Source organism: Dromiciops gliroides, chromosome 1, assembly GCF_019393635.1.
Source record: "Dromiciops gliroides isolate mDroGli1 chromosome 1, mDroGli1.pri, whole genome shotgun sequence".
NCBI lineage: Eukaryota > Metazoa > Chordata > Mammalia > Microbiotheria > Microbiotheriidae > Dromiciops > Dromiciops gliroides.
In genome coordinates this window covers 706297701-706314190 of record NC_057861.1, presented here as the reverse complement: position 1 = coordinate 706314190, position 16490 = coordinate 706297701, and the positions used below count along the sequence as shown (strand labels likewise).

General features: G+C 43.6%; 1 protein-coding gene across 4 annotated transcripts in view; it reads right to left on the bottom strand.

Moving 5' to 3' along the window:
* Window positions 1-2472: 2472 nt before the first annotated feature.
* The window catches only part of TMCC1 (transmembrane and coiled-coil domain family 1), a 195056-nt gene continuing 181038 nt past the window's right edge, over window positions 2473-16490 (bottom strand). For all 4 annotated transcript variants that reach the window (XM_043969615.1, XM_043969629.1, XM_043969632.1 and 1 more), the window contains exons 3-4: window positions 5287-5422; window positions 2473-3232 (exon numbers count right to left, since the gene is read on the bottom strand). In XM_043969615.1, coding sequence (XP_043825550.1) covers window positions 2918-3232; window positions 5287-5422 — 451 coding nt within the window. In that variant the 3' untranslated portion in view covers window positions 2473-2917. The remainder of the gene's footprint in view (window positions 3233-5286; window positions 5423-16490) is intronic.

Below are 16490 nucleotides of genomic sequence, written 5' to 3'. Positions count from 1 at the left end.
TCCAGTGAAGGCGAAAATCTGGGAACAGCCACAGACAGGGGAAATAATAGTCAGAAGAGAAGGCAGTAGCATTAGAAGGGGGGAAAGGAGCAGGGACAGATATAGGTACAAATAAATGCTGACAACTTTTGGGAAGGAGAAAGGATCAGTGGGCAAGGAGAACATAATTTCCTTAACTAGAATGACCTTCTTTTCTGTTGGAAAGAGAAAGGCGGAGAAGACTCTTATCCCTGCCTGGGGCTCAGGATTTAATGACCAATGGTTTTAGTAAGGGCCAAGTTCAGAGTGGAGGAGAGAATAGAGAATAGAGAATAGAGAATAGAGGCACAGCCTTCCTGTGCAGAACACTGACCTGAGGTGAATGGGTGGGAACCCTCTGGGACTCACAGGCCCCTCCCAAGAGTTTCCAGTGTGCACTACAGTTAATAGTTTCCACACGACTTAAGAGATGTTCTGGCTTAAAGCGTCAGAGACTGGACTTAAGAACGATGATGCTTGTAAAGTCTATTGGTAGAGGTCTCTTCCCTGTTTTTAGAAAATCTATTCAAATGGGTCATGGCGGAATGCATCATGGTAGAGGAAACTATTTCAGCTACAGAAGGGCATTCGTTCCATTCTACGGCACTCCAATTTTTTGTTTTTTAAGCAATAATTGTTTTTAGGCAGAACAAGACTTCCAAGTATTCAGGCTTCGGCTGTAATGCAGCAGAAAACAGGAATGATTTCATTTCAGTAGAGACTTGGATGGGATACATCTCCTTTTTCTCTTTCTTAAAAAAAATGAATCATTACAGCTTCTCCTAGTCTGGGGGAAGGGAGAGGGCCGACCAAGTTAATGAGGGCAATAGAAGGGGCAGGCGAGCTGCCATCCAGGGACAGACAGGGGAAGGGCAGGAGTACCTGAGTTTTGTGATTACAGAGGTGATATGCTGAATCTCTTGGAGGAGGCACACAGGGGTTATCGGGCTGGGAGGACTAGCTGGTCAAAGCTAAGCAAGGCCGAGGCAGCCACGGGGACCATAAGCCCTGCTTGCCTAGCAGAAAGGGCGATGCTGACCTCGTTCAGGAATCATTTCTAGGGGTGAAGGAAATAAGGAAAGCCTGGCTTCCTATTCTCCTTGGTGCCCAGCATTCTATCATCTGGTTGCATGGAACGGAAGCTGGGGCAGGTACAGTTCAATACTGGGAGTGGTGCAGAAACTCTGTGCCCTCTGTGGAGAGTCAGAAGCATGCATTCCAATAGATGAGGGTGTTAGTTACAGAAAAGAGAGGGGCTGGCTCAACATCTCTCCACATGATGGAATTCATGCTTCAAAAGAAAAAAAAAGTCAATCCAAACTGTAGAACCCAGATTGAAACAATTTCGGGTAAGAAAGCCAGTATGGGATACCAGGCCACTGACAAAAATTCACACGCATGCCTTAGGAACAACCTTCATCACCTGACATATTTTCTTGCTCTCATTTGTTCAGGGGAACCTTCTTAAGTTGCCCTGGGAAAGGGGGTAGGCAGCCAGAATAAAGCTTTGAAAAGAAGGCTCCCCAGGCCCCAGAGCTGACACTAGGACAAATGATTTCCCTAACTGTCAGCTGGAAAGGAAGGACGACTTTGGCTTCAGTTACTGGGGATGCTTGGTTTTATAAATAAAAAGAAATACAATAATGATTCAGGGCTGACTATTTCTTGATAAAGTCTCCTTTAGTCTTTCCTAAAGAATGCCCCGGTCCAGTTTAGGAAATGAAGTAAATTGTAAGGGAAATAATCCCTACTCCTCTAAGGCTGGCTTGAGACTCACAGAGCCTCCATCATTCCCCAATCAAATCAACTCCATTGAGGAAAAGGGGGGAAAAAAAGATGGAGAGAGGAAAAGGTTTTAAGATATTGCAACTCTAAGCAGGAGGCAACAGAGGGCGGCATTTGCAAGGTTTCACTTTCCTCAAATTGTTTAGAGACAAGACAGAGCACATTTAATTATCCACACATTTCTTCATTTAAAAACATCACTTCTTTATTTCAAAGGAAAAAAAAAACACCCTCCCAGCCCCTTCAAAAAAAACCCAATAATAATAATAATAATAATAACAATAATAAAAAATCCTATTAGAAACCATAAGGAAGCACTGAGAGTTTGAGTATTACATTCTTCAAGTATGCTGTTCGGATTTTTTTATTTTTTAAATCTGTGACTATACACATATAAAAAAAAAAACCTTAAAAGTGCGGCCAAGGGCTTTTGCTTAAGATTAAGTATTTAGAGGGTTACTTCAAAATACTGTAGGACTGCAGTTATCCTGTAGGGCTTGACCCTTTGTATCCTTGCCAAAGGTTAAGGGCCCAGATACAAAAATGACCACACTTCGAGATCAGCGTGACTGGCCGCCTTGAGTGTGGAAGTTGTTGGGCAGATCCATGTGTTCCTCCGTGTGTTTTCCGAAGCTAAGGAAAATCCACCCTGAATCTGTGAATTCAGACATGGAATGTGCTAGGATTTCACAGTAAAGGTTAGCCTGGGGAAGAAGGGGTCTGGTATGCTCCCAGACAAGGCAGGTTGCTAGGCCTAACTGGTTGAAGTTGACTCATCTTTCTAATGGGTTTTAGTGCAGTAGTTCAAGCCAGAATTTAGAATGCCCATCACTGTGCTCCAGATTGTGTTGGTTCGTGTTAAAGGATCTTTTTAAGATTTGCATCCCAGGAGAATCATGCTACATAAAAATGATCCAGGATTTTTGCCCAAAAAACTTCTTGGATAAAATCTAAAAAATACTATTGCAATCGCGTCTCTCAGAGAAAAAACGTTATTCTAAATGTAAACAGATTCACTCGACTCTTGTTTAAAACTTCAGAGGAGTTAAGTTGCTGTCTAAATCTTTGCTGCATGCACGCGCCAGGGGTTTGGGGAGCAGCTGCCTCTGTGTCATCATCTTGGGGATGAAAAGAACCGTTCCACATAGCCAAAGATGGCGTCCCAATGCTTCCAGAGAAAGGCAATGAAAACCACAAGGAATAAAGTGCTGAACGTCCTGCTGCGTGTCTTCATGAGAGGGACCACGCAGTTGGCCACGGTGGAGACGAAGACCAAGAGAACCGCCATCACAGCCAGAAGGATATTGATGAACTTGCCCAGGAGGTTTCGGGCAGTGGCGTTCTCCAACCCTTCCAACTGCACCACCTGTTGCTGCTGCTGCTGCAATTCCATCTTGGAGATCCGGGTCTGGCAAGCCTCCAGCGCCTCCTGTGGGCCAGAAGAGGGAACAGGTAAACCTTCCATTCTGGGGCCACACCACGCACGGGAGGGCATGCATGCTGGCTGGAGTAGGGGAGATCTCCTAGGGAGTCAGGTAACTAACTGGCCACCTGGTGTGCTGCCCTGCCCTGCCCTCTTCCTATCTTAGAAACAGATGCCTGGAAGATAAGGTTCGACTGGTAAGGCAGAATACCGCAAAAAGTCATTGGCAGGCCCAGATACACCCCAAACCCTTCAGAGTGAGGCTTGTTCCTTTTAAGTCAAGCAAATTACTGACATGTGGCATTATTCCTGGAGGACACAGAGACGAGGGAGAGGGGGGAGCCATCGCTGATGCTGCTGACTTTACAATTTCTTGATTTCCCCCTTTCTATAATCTCTGAAGGCACAAATGAATATTTCTATTTGCTTTGCAGGACTGCACCAAACACTAAAATTGAAAATCTAATGTCTCTCCTAATGAGTTATATTTTTAATCCCACCATAGAGTTCAAGGGCATGGATTCCTCCTGGCTGCTTGTAGCAGAGGTTCTCAGCCCAGGTTTTATCTCAGAATTTCAAGTAGGATACTTGGACAGTTTTACCTGGGTAAATCACTCCCAGCCTTCTGGGGGCTTAATTATTTGATGGACTGAATAATAAGGTTGGGGATAGCCTCCTATTTTCTTTCATTTCTATAAGCTTAAGAGTCTGGTGTGGCTCAGGCTGAAAATGAAGGCTTCCAAGAAAAATAGTAACATCCCAGGGAGTCTAGAAAAACATAGTTGCTGGGAGAAAAGCTTGGGGTCAGTAGGGTCAATCTCAGACATATATATATATATATATATCTCTCTCTCTCTCTCTATATATATATATATCTGTGGGCCACATATTGACTTAGAATACCACAAATCAACATTATCTATGTTGTAGTGTATTTTAACTCATTTATTTTTAAACATTTCCCAATGACATTTTAGTCTGGTTCTGCACTGGGAGTTTTGTGGGCATGAGTCTGACAACAGCAATGTAATTCCCTGACCCCTCTGAGTAACTATAGGGAGAGTTTTTTTGGCAGCTTCTATTCCCAGTCACCCAGGTCATGCAGCCGATAAAACCCTGGACCTGGAATCATGAAGAGGTGGATTCAAATCTAGCCCTAAACATGTACTAGCTGTGCTTGGGCATTTGCTTTAACCTGTTTGCCTCAGTTTCCTCATCTGTAAAACGAGGATGATAATAGCATCTATCTCCCAGGGTCATTGTAAGCATGTAAGAGATAATCTTTGTAAAGCACTCTGCCAACTTTAAAGGGTTAAATAAATGCTAGCCATTATCATTACCACCACCACTACCACCACTACCACCAGTAGCAGTGGCAGTTTACTTTAAGATTTTATTTTATTTTAATATCTATAAGCTTGTTCCTGCTTAGGAACACTTACTTGATTGAGAAAGGTAGAATGAATGGTGTTTACCCCCAAGAGGGGAAGCAGGGCAGGGATGACCATTAACTACCTGTCCTCACCTGGAGGGGCCTGGCAATGTTTCTGCCAATGGTTTTTGTCAGGTTAAGGCAGCTGGCTACCTTTGGATCAAGTTCAATGGTCTCAGCTCATCATGGAAAATGCAGAGCATGACAACTTTCTGATATGTGTCAAGTGTATTTAGCTGAAGAGAATCCATCCCCCTATCTTTTTACTGGCATGCCCCAATCTTTCTGAATAAACGAGCTTTCCAGTCAATGATGAAATGAGCCTTTTCTCCAGCAAGAATGAGTGCCCCCTTCTAAGTGAAAGTGCTCTTCATTCCCTGCAGTTGTTCATGCCCTTCCCGCCCATCCTGGCTTCAAGTGGTCACTCTCTATCTGCTTCCATACATGTTCAGCTCCCCTCAGTAGAAGCTCCCTGAAGCTGGGCAGTGCTTCGTTTTTTGTCTGGGTAGATCCTAGTGCCTCCCTGACCCACTGACCGGCAGAGACTTGAGAGTTAGGGGATTTCCAGCCAGCTCAGCCCCAGCTTAAGGGGCACAAGTCTGAACAGCACCTCGTGCTCAATACGAACCTGGATGTCCCGAGCCCTCTCATAAGACTGATAGGCGATTTTCTCCTCCATGCTGGCCAACTCCTGCTTTAAGTTCAAGATCTCGTTCTGATGGAGTTCAGTAAGGTCATTGAGCTGTTCCTCTAATCGCTCACATCTAAAAAGTGGGAGAGAGAAGCCAGAAAATGGTACACATCAGAAATATTTTATGGATTCTCCCAGTCATGTGGGAAATGACAAGCAGGAGCTTTCCAAACAAAGATTCTTACCAGTGAACACCTTTACCTGGCTTCTTTTTGGCTAAAACCAGAGTATCCCCATAATCTAAGGAAGAAGGATGTATGTAACACATTTTCCAACTGGGGAAGAAACTCATTAGTTGATTGATTCCCTTCCAGCTCAGGGCTCCCAACCACAGAGTCCTAGAGTGGGTCCAGCTGGAACGGGCCCAGGTAATATGTTGGCTAATAACCACCGACATTTGCCTCCCTCAAGTCGCGAGGACCTGGATGGAGAACGATGGCTTTCTCCAAGAAGAGAGAAGTGCAGCTGTTATTTTGTAGCTGAAATCCTCTGATAGGGAGATAAACAACTGGGTCTGGATAACTGGTAAGTACAGCCCCAATCTACAGGAAACATCAGGGAGGAAACTGAGAAGTCATAAACCTGGGGGTCTGGGCAAATTCTGGGCAAAGAGGCTGGCGACACGCCCGCCACATCCTGAAGGGCAGTGTGCCCAGAGCACACTCAAGTGAACTCGACTATCGAGACTGTCGTTTTCAGAACATTCTTCCCCAACAGAGCCACCCACGCTGGGGATGAGGGTGTCGCTTTGCTGTTGAGGTACCAGTGCCAAAAAGCCAATGGCACAAGGCTGCCCAGTCACAAGGCCTTGGTGCCAGCAGCTGCCACGGCCCAACCTTTGTTACGCACAATCAAGTTCACATTACGAAAGGAAGTAAAAAAGACATTTTAATAGCACACACGAACCTACTTCTGCCTGGTTCCTTAAAAGACCTGACTCCCGAGGATCTGTGTGTGACAACTGAGTGGGAGGTCCAGAGAGGGGAGGTGACTGCCCCGGTCTGTGAGGGAAAGAGCAGCAGAGTCAGGGCTAGAGTATTTGCTTGGCTGTTTTATAAGGGACAGATTTACTACTGCTCTGAATGACCTTATATTTAAAGAGCAGAGAAGCCGGGCACTGAAGGATTCCTAACAACAAGGTCTCTGGCTTCTTCTGGAGATCTATTTTCCTCTCCCAAGTCCTTGTTTCCCATCTTCTGCTAACTAAGGATTTCTTAACTTTGGGTCCATGAATTTCTATTTTTAACATGTCCACAACGGCTTTGATTTAATTGGTGTCCTTGGTAATCTTATGCATTTAAAAGCATGATTCTGAGAAGGAGTACATAGGCTTTACCAGGGTGACAAAAAGGTTCTGGGCACAAAAAATAGTTAAGAACCTGTCGAGATGTTTAACCCTTTTAACAAACAAATCCCTCAGTTCTATTCTCTGAGTACTACACCTTAACACACGCTTTACACTAATTTTGTTCTAAATACACAAGCATTTATAAGAATTTATTTTAGTCATTTTAAGGTTCTTTATTTAAAAATGCCATCATGAATCTTTTTTCAAAGCTTAATATGCTTGGAGTCAAACTGAAAACATACTGTTTTGGTTTTGTGTTAAGTTACATTTTGGTTGGAAGGATTCCTTTAAACTTTGCAAAACCCCATACCATGTCTCAAGAATTAACGCATGATGTGTTTGTAGCCTGTGAACACAAGTATACAGTGCCTACTAACCTTGGAGAAACTTCAGCCCAGGTGTAACTTCCCCTTTCCACTGAAAAGACAAACCCACAATTCTTTGTAGTTAGATTCCTGATGAATGAGAAGCTAAATAACTTCACAGGCTTGGAACTCCTCACCTGATGCATCACCTTCTGAGGAAGGGCTAAAATACCTAGGACCAGCTCAGTGAGCCAACAGTTTCCTCTAGTGAAGTATTTGTGACCAGAATAGCTGAGGCAACTGTAGCACAGGCTAAGAGAAACAGGAAGAACTAGAGCTTCCAGTCAAAAACCAAACAAAAAAATCCATTTCCCCCAGACCTCAGGACAAAGGACTGAAAAGCAAATAAGTGATTGGGATCAGACAACCTTCGTTATTTCACAAACATTGCATCAGGACATTGGCATAGTTTAAATTAGTCTTGAGTTTCTCAACTTCCTTGTGCCAAGTGTAGATCAGGAAAAAGACAATATGGGTCAGTGAATAACAAGAGACCTAACAAGAAGACCTGAAGCTTCTGGTCAAGATGGCTGCCTGGACCACACGGTAGGGAGTCTAGCTTCCATATATATACTCCAACCAAAAAACTAAAACACCCTAAAATTAGCACCAGGTCAAATGAGGATCAACAAATCCAGTAAAAAACTACAATGACTTCTTCCACCCCAAAACTAGACAAAGCAAATAGGAAAGTGTGCCTGAATGAAAATCCACCACCAATGCAGGCAAACAAGATAGAAGCCTATCAGCATGAGGTGAGGTAGGTGGGCAGGAGATCCCTGTAGCCCTTAAGTCTCTGTATACAGAAGCAGCTAGACACAGTGTGGACCCTAGAAACAAGTGGGAATAGCAGTACTCGATTCCAAATATCCCCTTGTCCTAGGTCCCTAACACTCAGGAGAACCTTGATGATCTGAAGCCTCCTAGCACGAACTCAGCAAAGACACACCCTGAGAGGTGTAGATCCAGTGCAAGGGACTCACGCTGAGACCAAGCAGGGTCAATGTCCCATTGGGAGGAAGAGCCTAGTTCCAGTATAGTGCCCCAGAACTGGAGAGACGAGTAAACCGAAGAAGGCCCTAACTACCATGAAGAATTATTTTAGATCCAGAAATAGCCAAAAACCCAACAGAAGAGAGAATTGCTTCATAATATGTGCAAGCAGAAACTCAAAGCAAAAAATGGATTTTCCATAAGGAGTACATGAATATCTAGAAGAACTGAAGTGAAAAAACAGTTAAATAAAAGCTCTGTAGGAGAGACTTGGAGAGAGAAACAATAGCTTAGAAGAGAAAGTGGTAAACCTTACCCAAGCAATAAATGCCCTGAGAACTAGAACAGATTAGAGAGAAATAAATAACTCCATGAGACAAAGAGAAATATTGGAACAAAAGAAAAAGACTGAGGAAAAAAGAGAACAAAATGGAAGAGGTAACTGCTTTCAAAAACATCTGACTTGGAAATTTAAGGTTCACTGGACTCTCTGAATATCAGAGTAAAAAAAAAAAAAACCTAGACATTATATTCCAAGAAACTATAAGTGAAAACCAGTTAGATCATTCAAATCAGGGTGCAATGTGAAGCTAGAAAGAATCCACTGATCACTTACTGAAAGGAACCCCAAAGGAAAAGTCCTATAAAGCTCATAGCCAAAATCCAGAGCTTTCTTGCGAAAGAAAAAGAAAATAATGCAAAGAGAAAGAAAGCATTTGAGTAACAAGGAACCACAGTTAGGATCATGCAAGACTAGCAGGTTCTATTATAAATAAGTGGAGAAACTTAGAATAAAATATAAACTCAGAATACAATATTCCAAAAGGCAAAAGACGGAAGATGAATAGGGAGAGAAGAAACAAGTGCCTCTTCTGAGTCTTAATGTCTTCAAAGAGGAATGAGGATGTTAAATAAGAAAAAAAAAGGCTCAGGAGGTGGACTGGCTCTGTTTTGAGGGTTTTAAGAGTTGCAAGAATGGAGAGGTAAAAGTGTACACAAGTGTAGAAAGGAGGAATAAGGGGTAGTGGTGGAAATGGCTACTTCTTATAACTGGCGTGAATAAGAAAGAGGTATACAACTTAAGGAAAGCTGCAGAACACAGGGTGGAATTCCCTTTAATCTGCACTGAACACAATGACATTTAAACAAACACCAAGAGTTTGGTCTATAAATAAAAACAAGTGGTAATAAGTATGTGGGTGGGTGGTGGTGGGTGTTAAATGAGATGATACTGGGAGGGAATAATTGCAAGCAAAACACATTTCCTGATCCTGAAAGTGAGATTAAAAGGAAAAGAAAAGATCTAGAAATGCAGGGGGTGCCCATTAATAGGAGAATGGCTGAACAAATGGTGGTATATGACAGTAATGGAATATTGCAATATAAGAAACTATGAAAGAAATTATTTCAGAAGATCTTGGGAGCTATGAACTTATACAGAGTGAAATGAAAAGAACTGGGATCAGAATTTGTACAATGTACAATTTGTAAATAATCTGTACAATGTAAACATTGTTTAGAAAAACAACTTTGTGGGGCAGCTAGGTGGCGCAGTGGATAGAGCACCGGCCCTGGATTCAGAAGGACCTGAGTTCAAATCCGGCCTTGGAAACTTAACACTTACTAGCTGTGTGACCCTGGGCAAGTCACTTAACCCCAATTGCCTCACACCAAAAAAACCCGAAAACCCAAAACCAAACAAACAAAAAAAGAAAAACAACTTTGAAAAACTTATGCACTCTGATCAAAGAAATGACTAGTATCGTCTCCAGAGGACCTATGATGAAGCAAGTTCCTTATCGCCTGACAGAGAGGGGATGGACTCAAGGTGCGAAAAGAGACGAAACAGTTTTGGACATAAGCATTGTGTGCATGTATCTTGGTTAACTGTGCTGATTTGTTATAAAGGTTTTTCTTTTCTTAAATTCATCTGCTTTTAACTGGGCGAGAAGGGATTGCCAACAGTGCTGTCAAACAAAATGAAAAAAGGGGCTGTTGAAACATTTTAAAAAATGCACAGAAGAGAAAAGAAGGAAATTTGTAAGGACTCATAGACAAGTGGGGTAGCTTTGGAAGTAAAATATTGAATTTATCATAGGCCCTTTTTTTTTAAGTGAGTGGTGTAGAATAGGGATTTCTGGTTTCAAGTATAATCAATTCTCTTTTTGTCTTTTTCTTTGTATATGGAAATGCTCTTTTTTGGTGTGGGAGGAGAAGTTAAGTTCAAAAGTTTTTAAAATTTAAAAAAGATTCAGAGGGCATGAATTCGAATCTTTTCTCTACCACTTGAATAACTTTATGCAAGTCATAACTTTTCTGGGCTTCAAGGTCTTCACATATGAAATGACTACATACTCTCCAGGAATCATTTTGGCTCTAACTTTATGATCTTACCTATATAACCTTGTTTAAGTCACTTAACAACTGGACTTAATTTTCCTAATCTATAAAATGAGGTCAGTGATTTTTAAAGGTTTTGGTCTCAGTACCCCCCCACCCAATTTTTTTTTTTTTGGTGAGGCAATTGGGGTTAAGTGACTTGCTCAGGGTCACACAGCTAGTAAGTGTCAAGTGTCTGAGGTCGGATTTGAACTCGAGTCCTCCTGAATCTGGGGCTGGCGCTTTAACCACTGCGCCATCTAGCTGCCCCCTCATTAGATTCTTAAAGATTCTTAAGGATCTCAATGTTCTTTTTGTTTATGTGGGTATATTTATCAATATTTACTGTATTATAAATTAAAACAGAATTTTTAAAAGAAATGTATTAACCCATCTATATATAAGCTACTCATATGTCAATATAAATAACACTTTATGAAAAATAACTATTTCTAAAACAATATGTTTTGAGAGAGAGGGAAATGATTTATATAGTTTTGCAAATCTCTTTAATATCTGGTTTAAAGAAAGCCAGCTGGATCCTCCAATCTGCTTCTGTATTCCAGTCTCAGCCAGACATGAAATTGGAAAAGGGAGGAGGTGTGGTTCGAGAACAACATGTTGAGAAGCACTGGGCTGGATGGTACTTTCTAGTTCTGGATCCTGTGGTTCTAGAGGAGAAGGATAGAGGGTTGTAGTATTTACTATTCATGATGGAGAGACAAGAGAAGATAGCCTGCGTGCTTACATATAAATGTGGGTGGTTAACGAGAGCTGTGAGTGAAAAGATCCCTGGGCTGGGCAGAGATTCATTCTCCTGGTTCTCCTTAAAGTGCAGGGTTAAGGATTGAAAAAGGTTAGAAAACACTAAACTTGTCAAAAGTTGGCTGGGGTGGGGGTGGGGGGCGGGGTGAGAGACGGGAAGGAGGGCCGATTGACTCTGAAGAACCTTGTGGGAACCAATGCAAGAATAGGAAGGAAAAAGATGACAGGCCCCTAGAGTGGTCAGAGAGGACTTTCAGACTTTTCTGTCAGGCAGTTCAAATGCCCTGCAGCTCCACAGGGAGAAGTTATGTCCTTAAGCATACTTGAAACCTAGAGCATACTTCGCCCATGTGGACCAAGGCAATGCAAAGAGCCATCATCCTTCAATGGTGGAAAATGAAAGGGCTCACTTATAACTATTTTTTTTCTTGGAGCCTGCACCCTTCACTAAACACACGTTCCTAATGAGGAAAAGACAGCATCACTCCATTTAAAATGTCTAATAATTTCTGATTTAGGGTTCATACTTGTACCCACACATCCTCCCAGGACTGATTCCTCATTTTCAGTTTGTAAAGCTGTTGACAGAGGCCTAACATCCGGGGCAAAGAGTTAACACAAGCACTCTAACCTGACTTCGGTTTCCTTATGATTTCCCTATAGGGATATAAAATCCCTTCTAACAGCTAGCTGACTTGTTTAGTTAGGCTTCTATTGCTCTGTTCCTAATAGAAAGTGCGAGGCCAGTACTCATTGCCTTGCTGCAGCTGGTGATGGATCAACACTGACTTCTAGGATTCCAGGGCAATTCTAAGCCTCTCTCGGTTGGATATGAACACTTTGGGGGGGGGGGCAGGGTAATGAGGGTTAAGTGACTTGCCCAAGGTCACACAGCTAGTATTAAATATCTGAGGCCAGATTTGAACTCAGGTCCTCCTGAATCCAGGGCTGGTGTTTTATCCACTGCGCCTCCTAGCTGCTCCCATGAACACTTTGAAAACAAAGATACTCTAAATGATGTCCATGCTCAGCAGCACCGGGGGCTTGGCTCTACCACAGCTAGTCTAGAAATGTTACTTGTTAGATTCTTTAGGGAAGGAATGAGACAGCAGCACTCAGAGTCCATTTTCTTGGGCTCTCTTCTACTCTCAACACATTGTTTCGGTGGCAGATTCTTCTTGAGGGAGCTGGTTCAGGCAGCTTTGGTCATGCGTCTCAGTATTGCTACATCTGGGCATGCTGGAAAGAGCCTTGGACTGGAATACTTGCAGTGTAGGTCCAGCTCCCCAACCAACTAAGTACATGTGGGATGATGTGGTATGAAGAGTGAGGGAACTGGGAGTACAGGACCTCTAAGGTCCTTTCTTGATCTGAAGTCCTATTGGGGACCAAATGGGATGTGTTTGGGCTGAATGAAGAATCTTGCGGCAGCAGTGATTTTACTCAGTGTCAGGGATGGCACTAGGTGCTGGAGATGCTAACACAGACATGGAATGGACACGGTCCCTCCTTTCCACAGCTTTCTCCATGATAAGCTCTCTTCCCTTCAATCAAAGAAGCCTCAATCCTGGATTCCCTTCATTGATGAAGGCTGAAAACAAACCATACAGTGATCCTACATCCAAGCTTGGCCCATGAGGGCAGAGTTCAGCCAGAGCCCCTGCCAAGTTTTCCTGAACTGGTGTAACCTAGAGCAGAGGCAGCCTCTGAGGGCTTAAGAAACAGCACTGAATAATAATAATAATAATAATAATAATAATAATAATAATAATATACACACATAAATAAAAGAAGTCAGATCTTCCTTCTGCATGACAGATGGCTCACTGGGGGCAGTTAGATGGTGCAGTGGATAAAGAACTGGCCTTGGATTCAGGAGGACCTGAGTTCACATCTGGCCTCAGACACTTGACACTTAACTAGCTGTGTGACTCTGAGCAAGACACTTAACCCTCACTGCCCTGGAAAGAAAAAGAAAGAAAGAAAGAAGCAGCAGCACTGAAGGGTGATGCTCCATGGAGGGACACCAGAAGTCTTTTCTCTGACCAGCTTGGGCAGAGCTGAGTGAAAATGCTTTGCTTCCTTCCGAATGAGTGACCTGCAAATGAAAACAAGTCCAGAGGGACTTTGAAAACAGAGCAGCAATAACTGCGGTGACATGGGTTCGGGGGCAGGCTATATACTTCCTGACCAAGGCCCCACAAAGGTCACTGATGCAGGGGTCTGTTTTCATATGCTTTTAATGTTACACTGAGAGAAATAAGGCATCTCCTCAGGGAGATGGACAGAATGATTGTGATCCATAACTAATGTCCTACTGGCTGCAGAGACTTTGTCCCCTCAAGTAGGACAGAGATTTCAGCTATCTGGCCACAGCAGGGAGATCAAACATGAGAGAAAAGAGAGGTTTTGGAACTAATATAGGTATTCTAAAATCCTGCACTAAAGAGTAGGACTTTACTGTAACCAATCAAGTACTTAGGAAGTACCAGTTACTGTTCTGGGAACTGGGGACACAAACATAAAGACTCAGACAAGCCTTATCTTTAAGGAGTTGACACTACTGGGGGAAATTACAGGTACACACAGACACACCAAATACACATAGAGGGAAACTGAGGCTGCCGTAATGAGTAACTTAGCTAGGGTCACAAAATTATTAGTGCCTGAGGGAGGATTTGAACTCAGGCCTTCCAGAGTCCAGGACCAATACTACCTACTATGTCACATGGCTGCCTTGATGGGAGAAGAGGGTGCTCATCCTCATTTGAGGGGCTGAGAGCAGGGAGAGGTGGGAGAAGCTTGAAGAATGAAGAGAAGCTTTGTACTCATTTCTATGAGGAATGAGAGAGGGAATCCATCAGGGAATGGGAAGACTGACTTGCTGGAAAAAGCCCTGCTGCAGGTGGAGTATCTGTAGTCATGTGAAATGTACCTGGCACCATGTTTTGTGACCTCCCCCAGTTCTGGGCAGGAGCAGAAAAGGACGCAGGGAGGAGTGGAGGGCCAAGGTTCAGCTGGGGATGGTGGGGGTGGAGGGATTCCAGAATAGAGAAGAATGTCACAGCTCACCGGCAGAGTGAACAGAATTCTGGATGGGGAGCAGGGAAGATGTGAGTTCAAATGCTGCCTCTCTTGACATTGACTAGCCATGTGACTCTGGCAAGCCACTTAACATCCCTTCGCCTTATTTTCCTCATCTGAAAAATCAGATTAATCCCAGCAAGTGGCTCACAGTGTTGTCGCAGGGATCAAAGAAATGAGCACACGTGAAGCAGCTTGCAAGCCTTAAACCACTGCACAAATGTGAGCTGTTATTACCTACAAGGCCAAGACTGGAAAGGGAAGCCAGAGCAGGGGTAAGACCTGAGAAAGTGCTGAGGCATGGAGGAAAGAGGGGTCATGATGAGGATGAGGGGGGCTGAAGCCTGAGGAGAGATGGAATGAGAGGAGGGGCAATCAGAGAGCAGAACATCAGTGTTTTTGATAAAGAGGGTAGAACTCTTGTGGGTAATGGTGAGATCTCTGGTGTGAGTCTCCCTGTATGGGGGGTGGGGTATACGAATGGGTCATGGGACGGGAGCACGGGCAAGAACCCTTCAATTCCTTAGTATCAGGGCAAGAGCTAGGAAGGAGAGGAAGACCAGGTGTGGGGCTGGGCTTGAGAGAGTCAGCAGAAACACCTGCAGGCCAGTGCCACAATCCCTATCATGATGTGTGTAGGGTGAGAGCATTTAATCAAGTCAACTTCAAATGAGGAAAGGTCGTTGCTGAGTCATTGCAGCCAAGGGAGAGTCTAGAAGGAAAAGTCGGGAGCAAGGACTGTTGGGATCCTTCTCCAGATCCAGGGCTGGGGTGATGATGGTGACATGAGAAAGACGTCCAACAGCTCCCTCTGTTCTCCCGATTCAAAACCTATCCAGAACCTTGACTTCACATGCAATTCTAATAAGACTGGTCACCTGTTGTGCTCAGCTAAGCCCATGGACAGCAGTGGAAAAATGAAAACCTTCTGGCAAGAGCAGACACAGAACTCCAAAAGCACAGCCCAGCGGGCTCGGTTAGCATGTGGGCAAATAGCCGCATGCCTCAATGGACCCTGAAGACACACATCCTCTTCTCAAAAGGTCCAAGGATGTTCATTATACTCTTAAAAAGCAGGAAAACGTGTTTGAGGAAGATGGCCCTCACAGCTGGTTAAACTTTAACTGATTCAATAGTTGCCTGGAAAAGTCATTTCTTGGTGCTGCTTTATTTTCCCAGGAAGCTGGATGAAGCATCGCACTTTAACAGTGCCTTGCATGTGACAGCTGCTCAAAACATATTTGCTGAATAAATGAATGTTGTTCCTGGGGTAGTAACAAGAACAGGATCTAGGCTCCATTGGTCTTTAAAGAGGCTTCTGGATAGAAAGTGTACAGCAGGAGTACTTTCTTAAAAAGAAATTTGCCTCAGGAATTTAAAAAAGGAAACCCAAGTCTAGAACTGCTAGGGGATAAGAAAAGAAGCGAGTAGAGGTTACTTTGGGTCTATTGTTTTTGAACTAAGGCATTTCCAAGAACTTAATAGATTTAAATATTCTCTTTCACCCTGGTGAGCATTCTGTAAAACTGACCATTTTGCCTATAGGAGAGTATAAAAGCGGCCAAGAAATAAAGGGGCTTGGACTCCCCTGTTGCAATGAGGAGATAATTGGGGGCGGGGAGGTGGTGTGGAGATGCTCTGCCCTGGCTCTTATCTTTCATCCTGATACAAAGTGGGCCTTGGAAGCAATTTTTTATTCTTAAGTCTCATTGGTACCCAGCCCTAAATTTGGCTTGAAGGCATGATGTCAAGCCCAAATCTGGTGGATGGAAGTGGGGATGACAAAGCCAGCCAGCTTTGTCTTCATCGAGAACCAGTCAAGGTGTGAAACCCTCATTTCTTTGGACAGTTCCTAGAATAATGGGTCATGTGAGTGCTTGCAGATTTAGTTTATCTGTACTTGAAGATATCATTTTATACACTCTCTCCTGTTCTTGTGGAAGAGATGGTGAGATGTGGGCTCTGTGGCAGAGGAGGGAGGTGGGTTAGGAAGGAGCTGGTGGCTCCAAAGGGTACTCATGAATGGCTTCCTCTGACAACAGAGGTTGGTCTCTAGTGGAGTCCCCCAGAGACCCTCTGGGTTTATGAGCCACTGACTCATCAGATTTTCAGAGGACACCAAGCCTGCAGGGAGAGCTCAATGAATGACAATGGTGGGTCAGGACCCGGATCCAGAGCATGTAGGAGGAAATTTGATAGCGATAAAT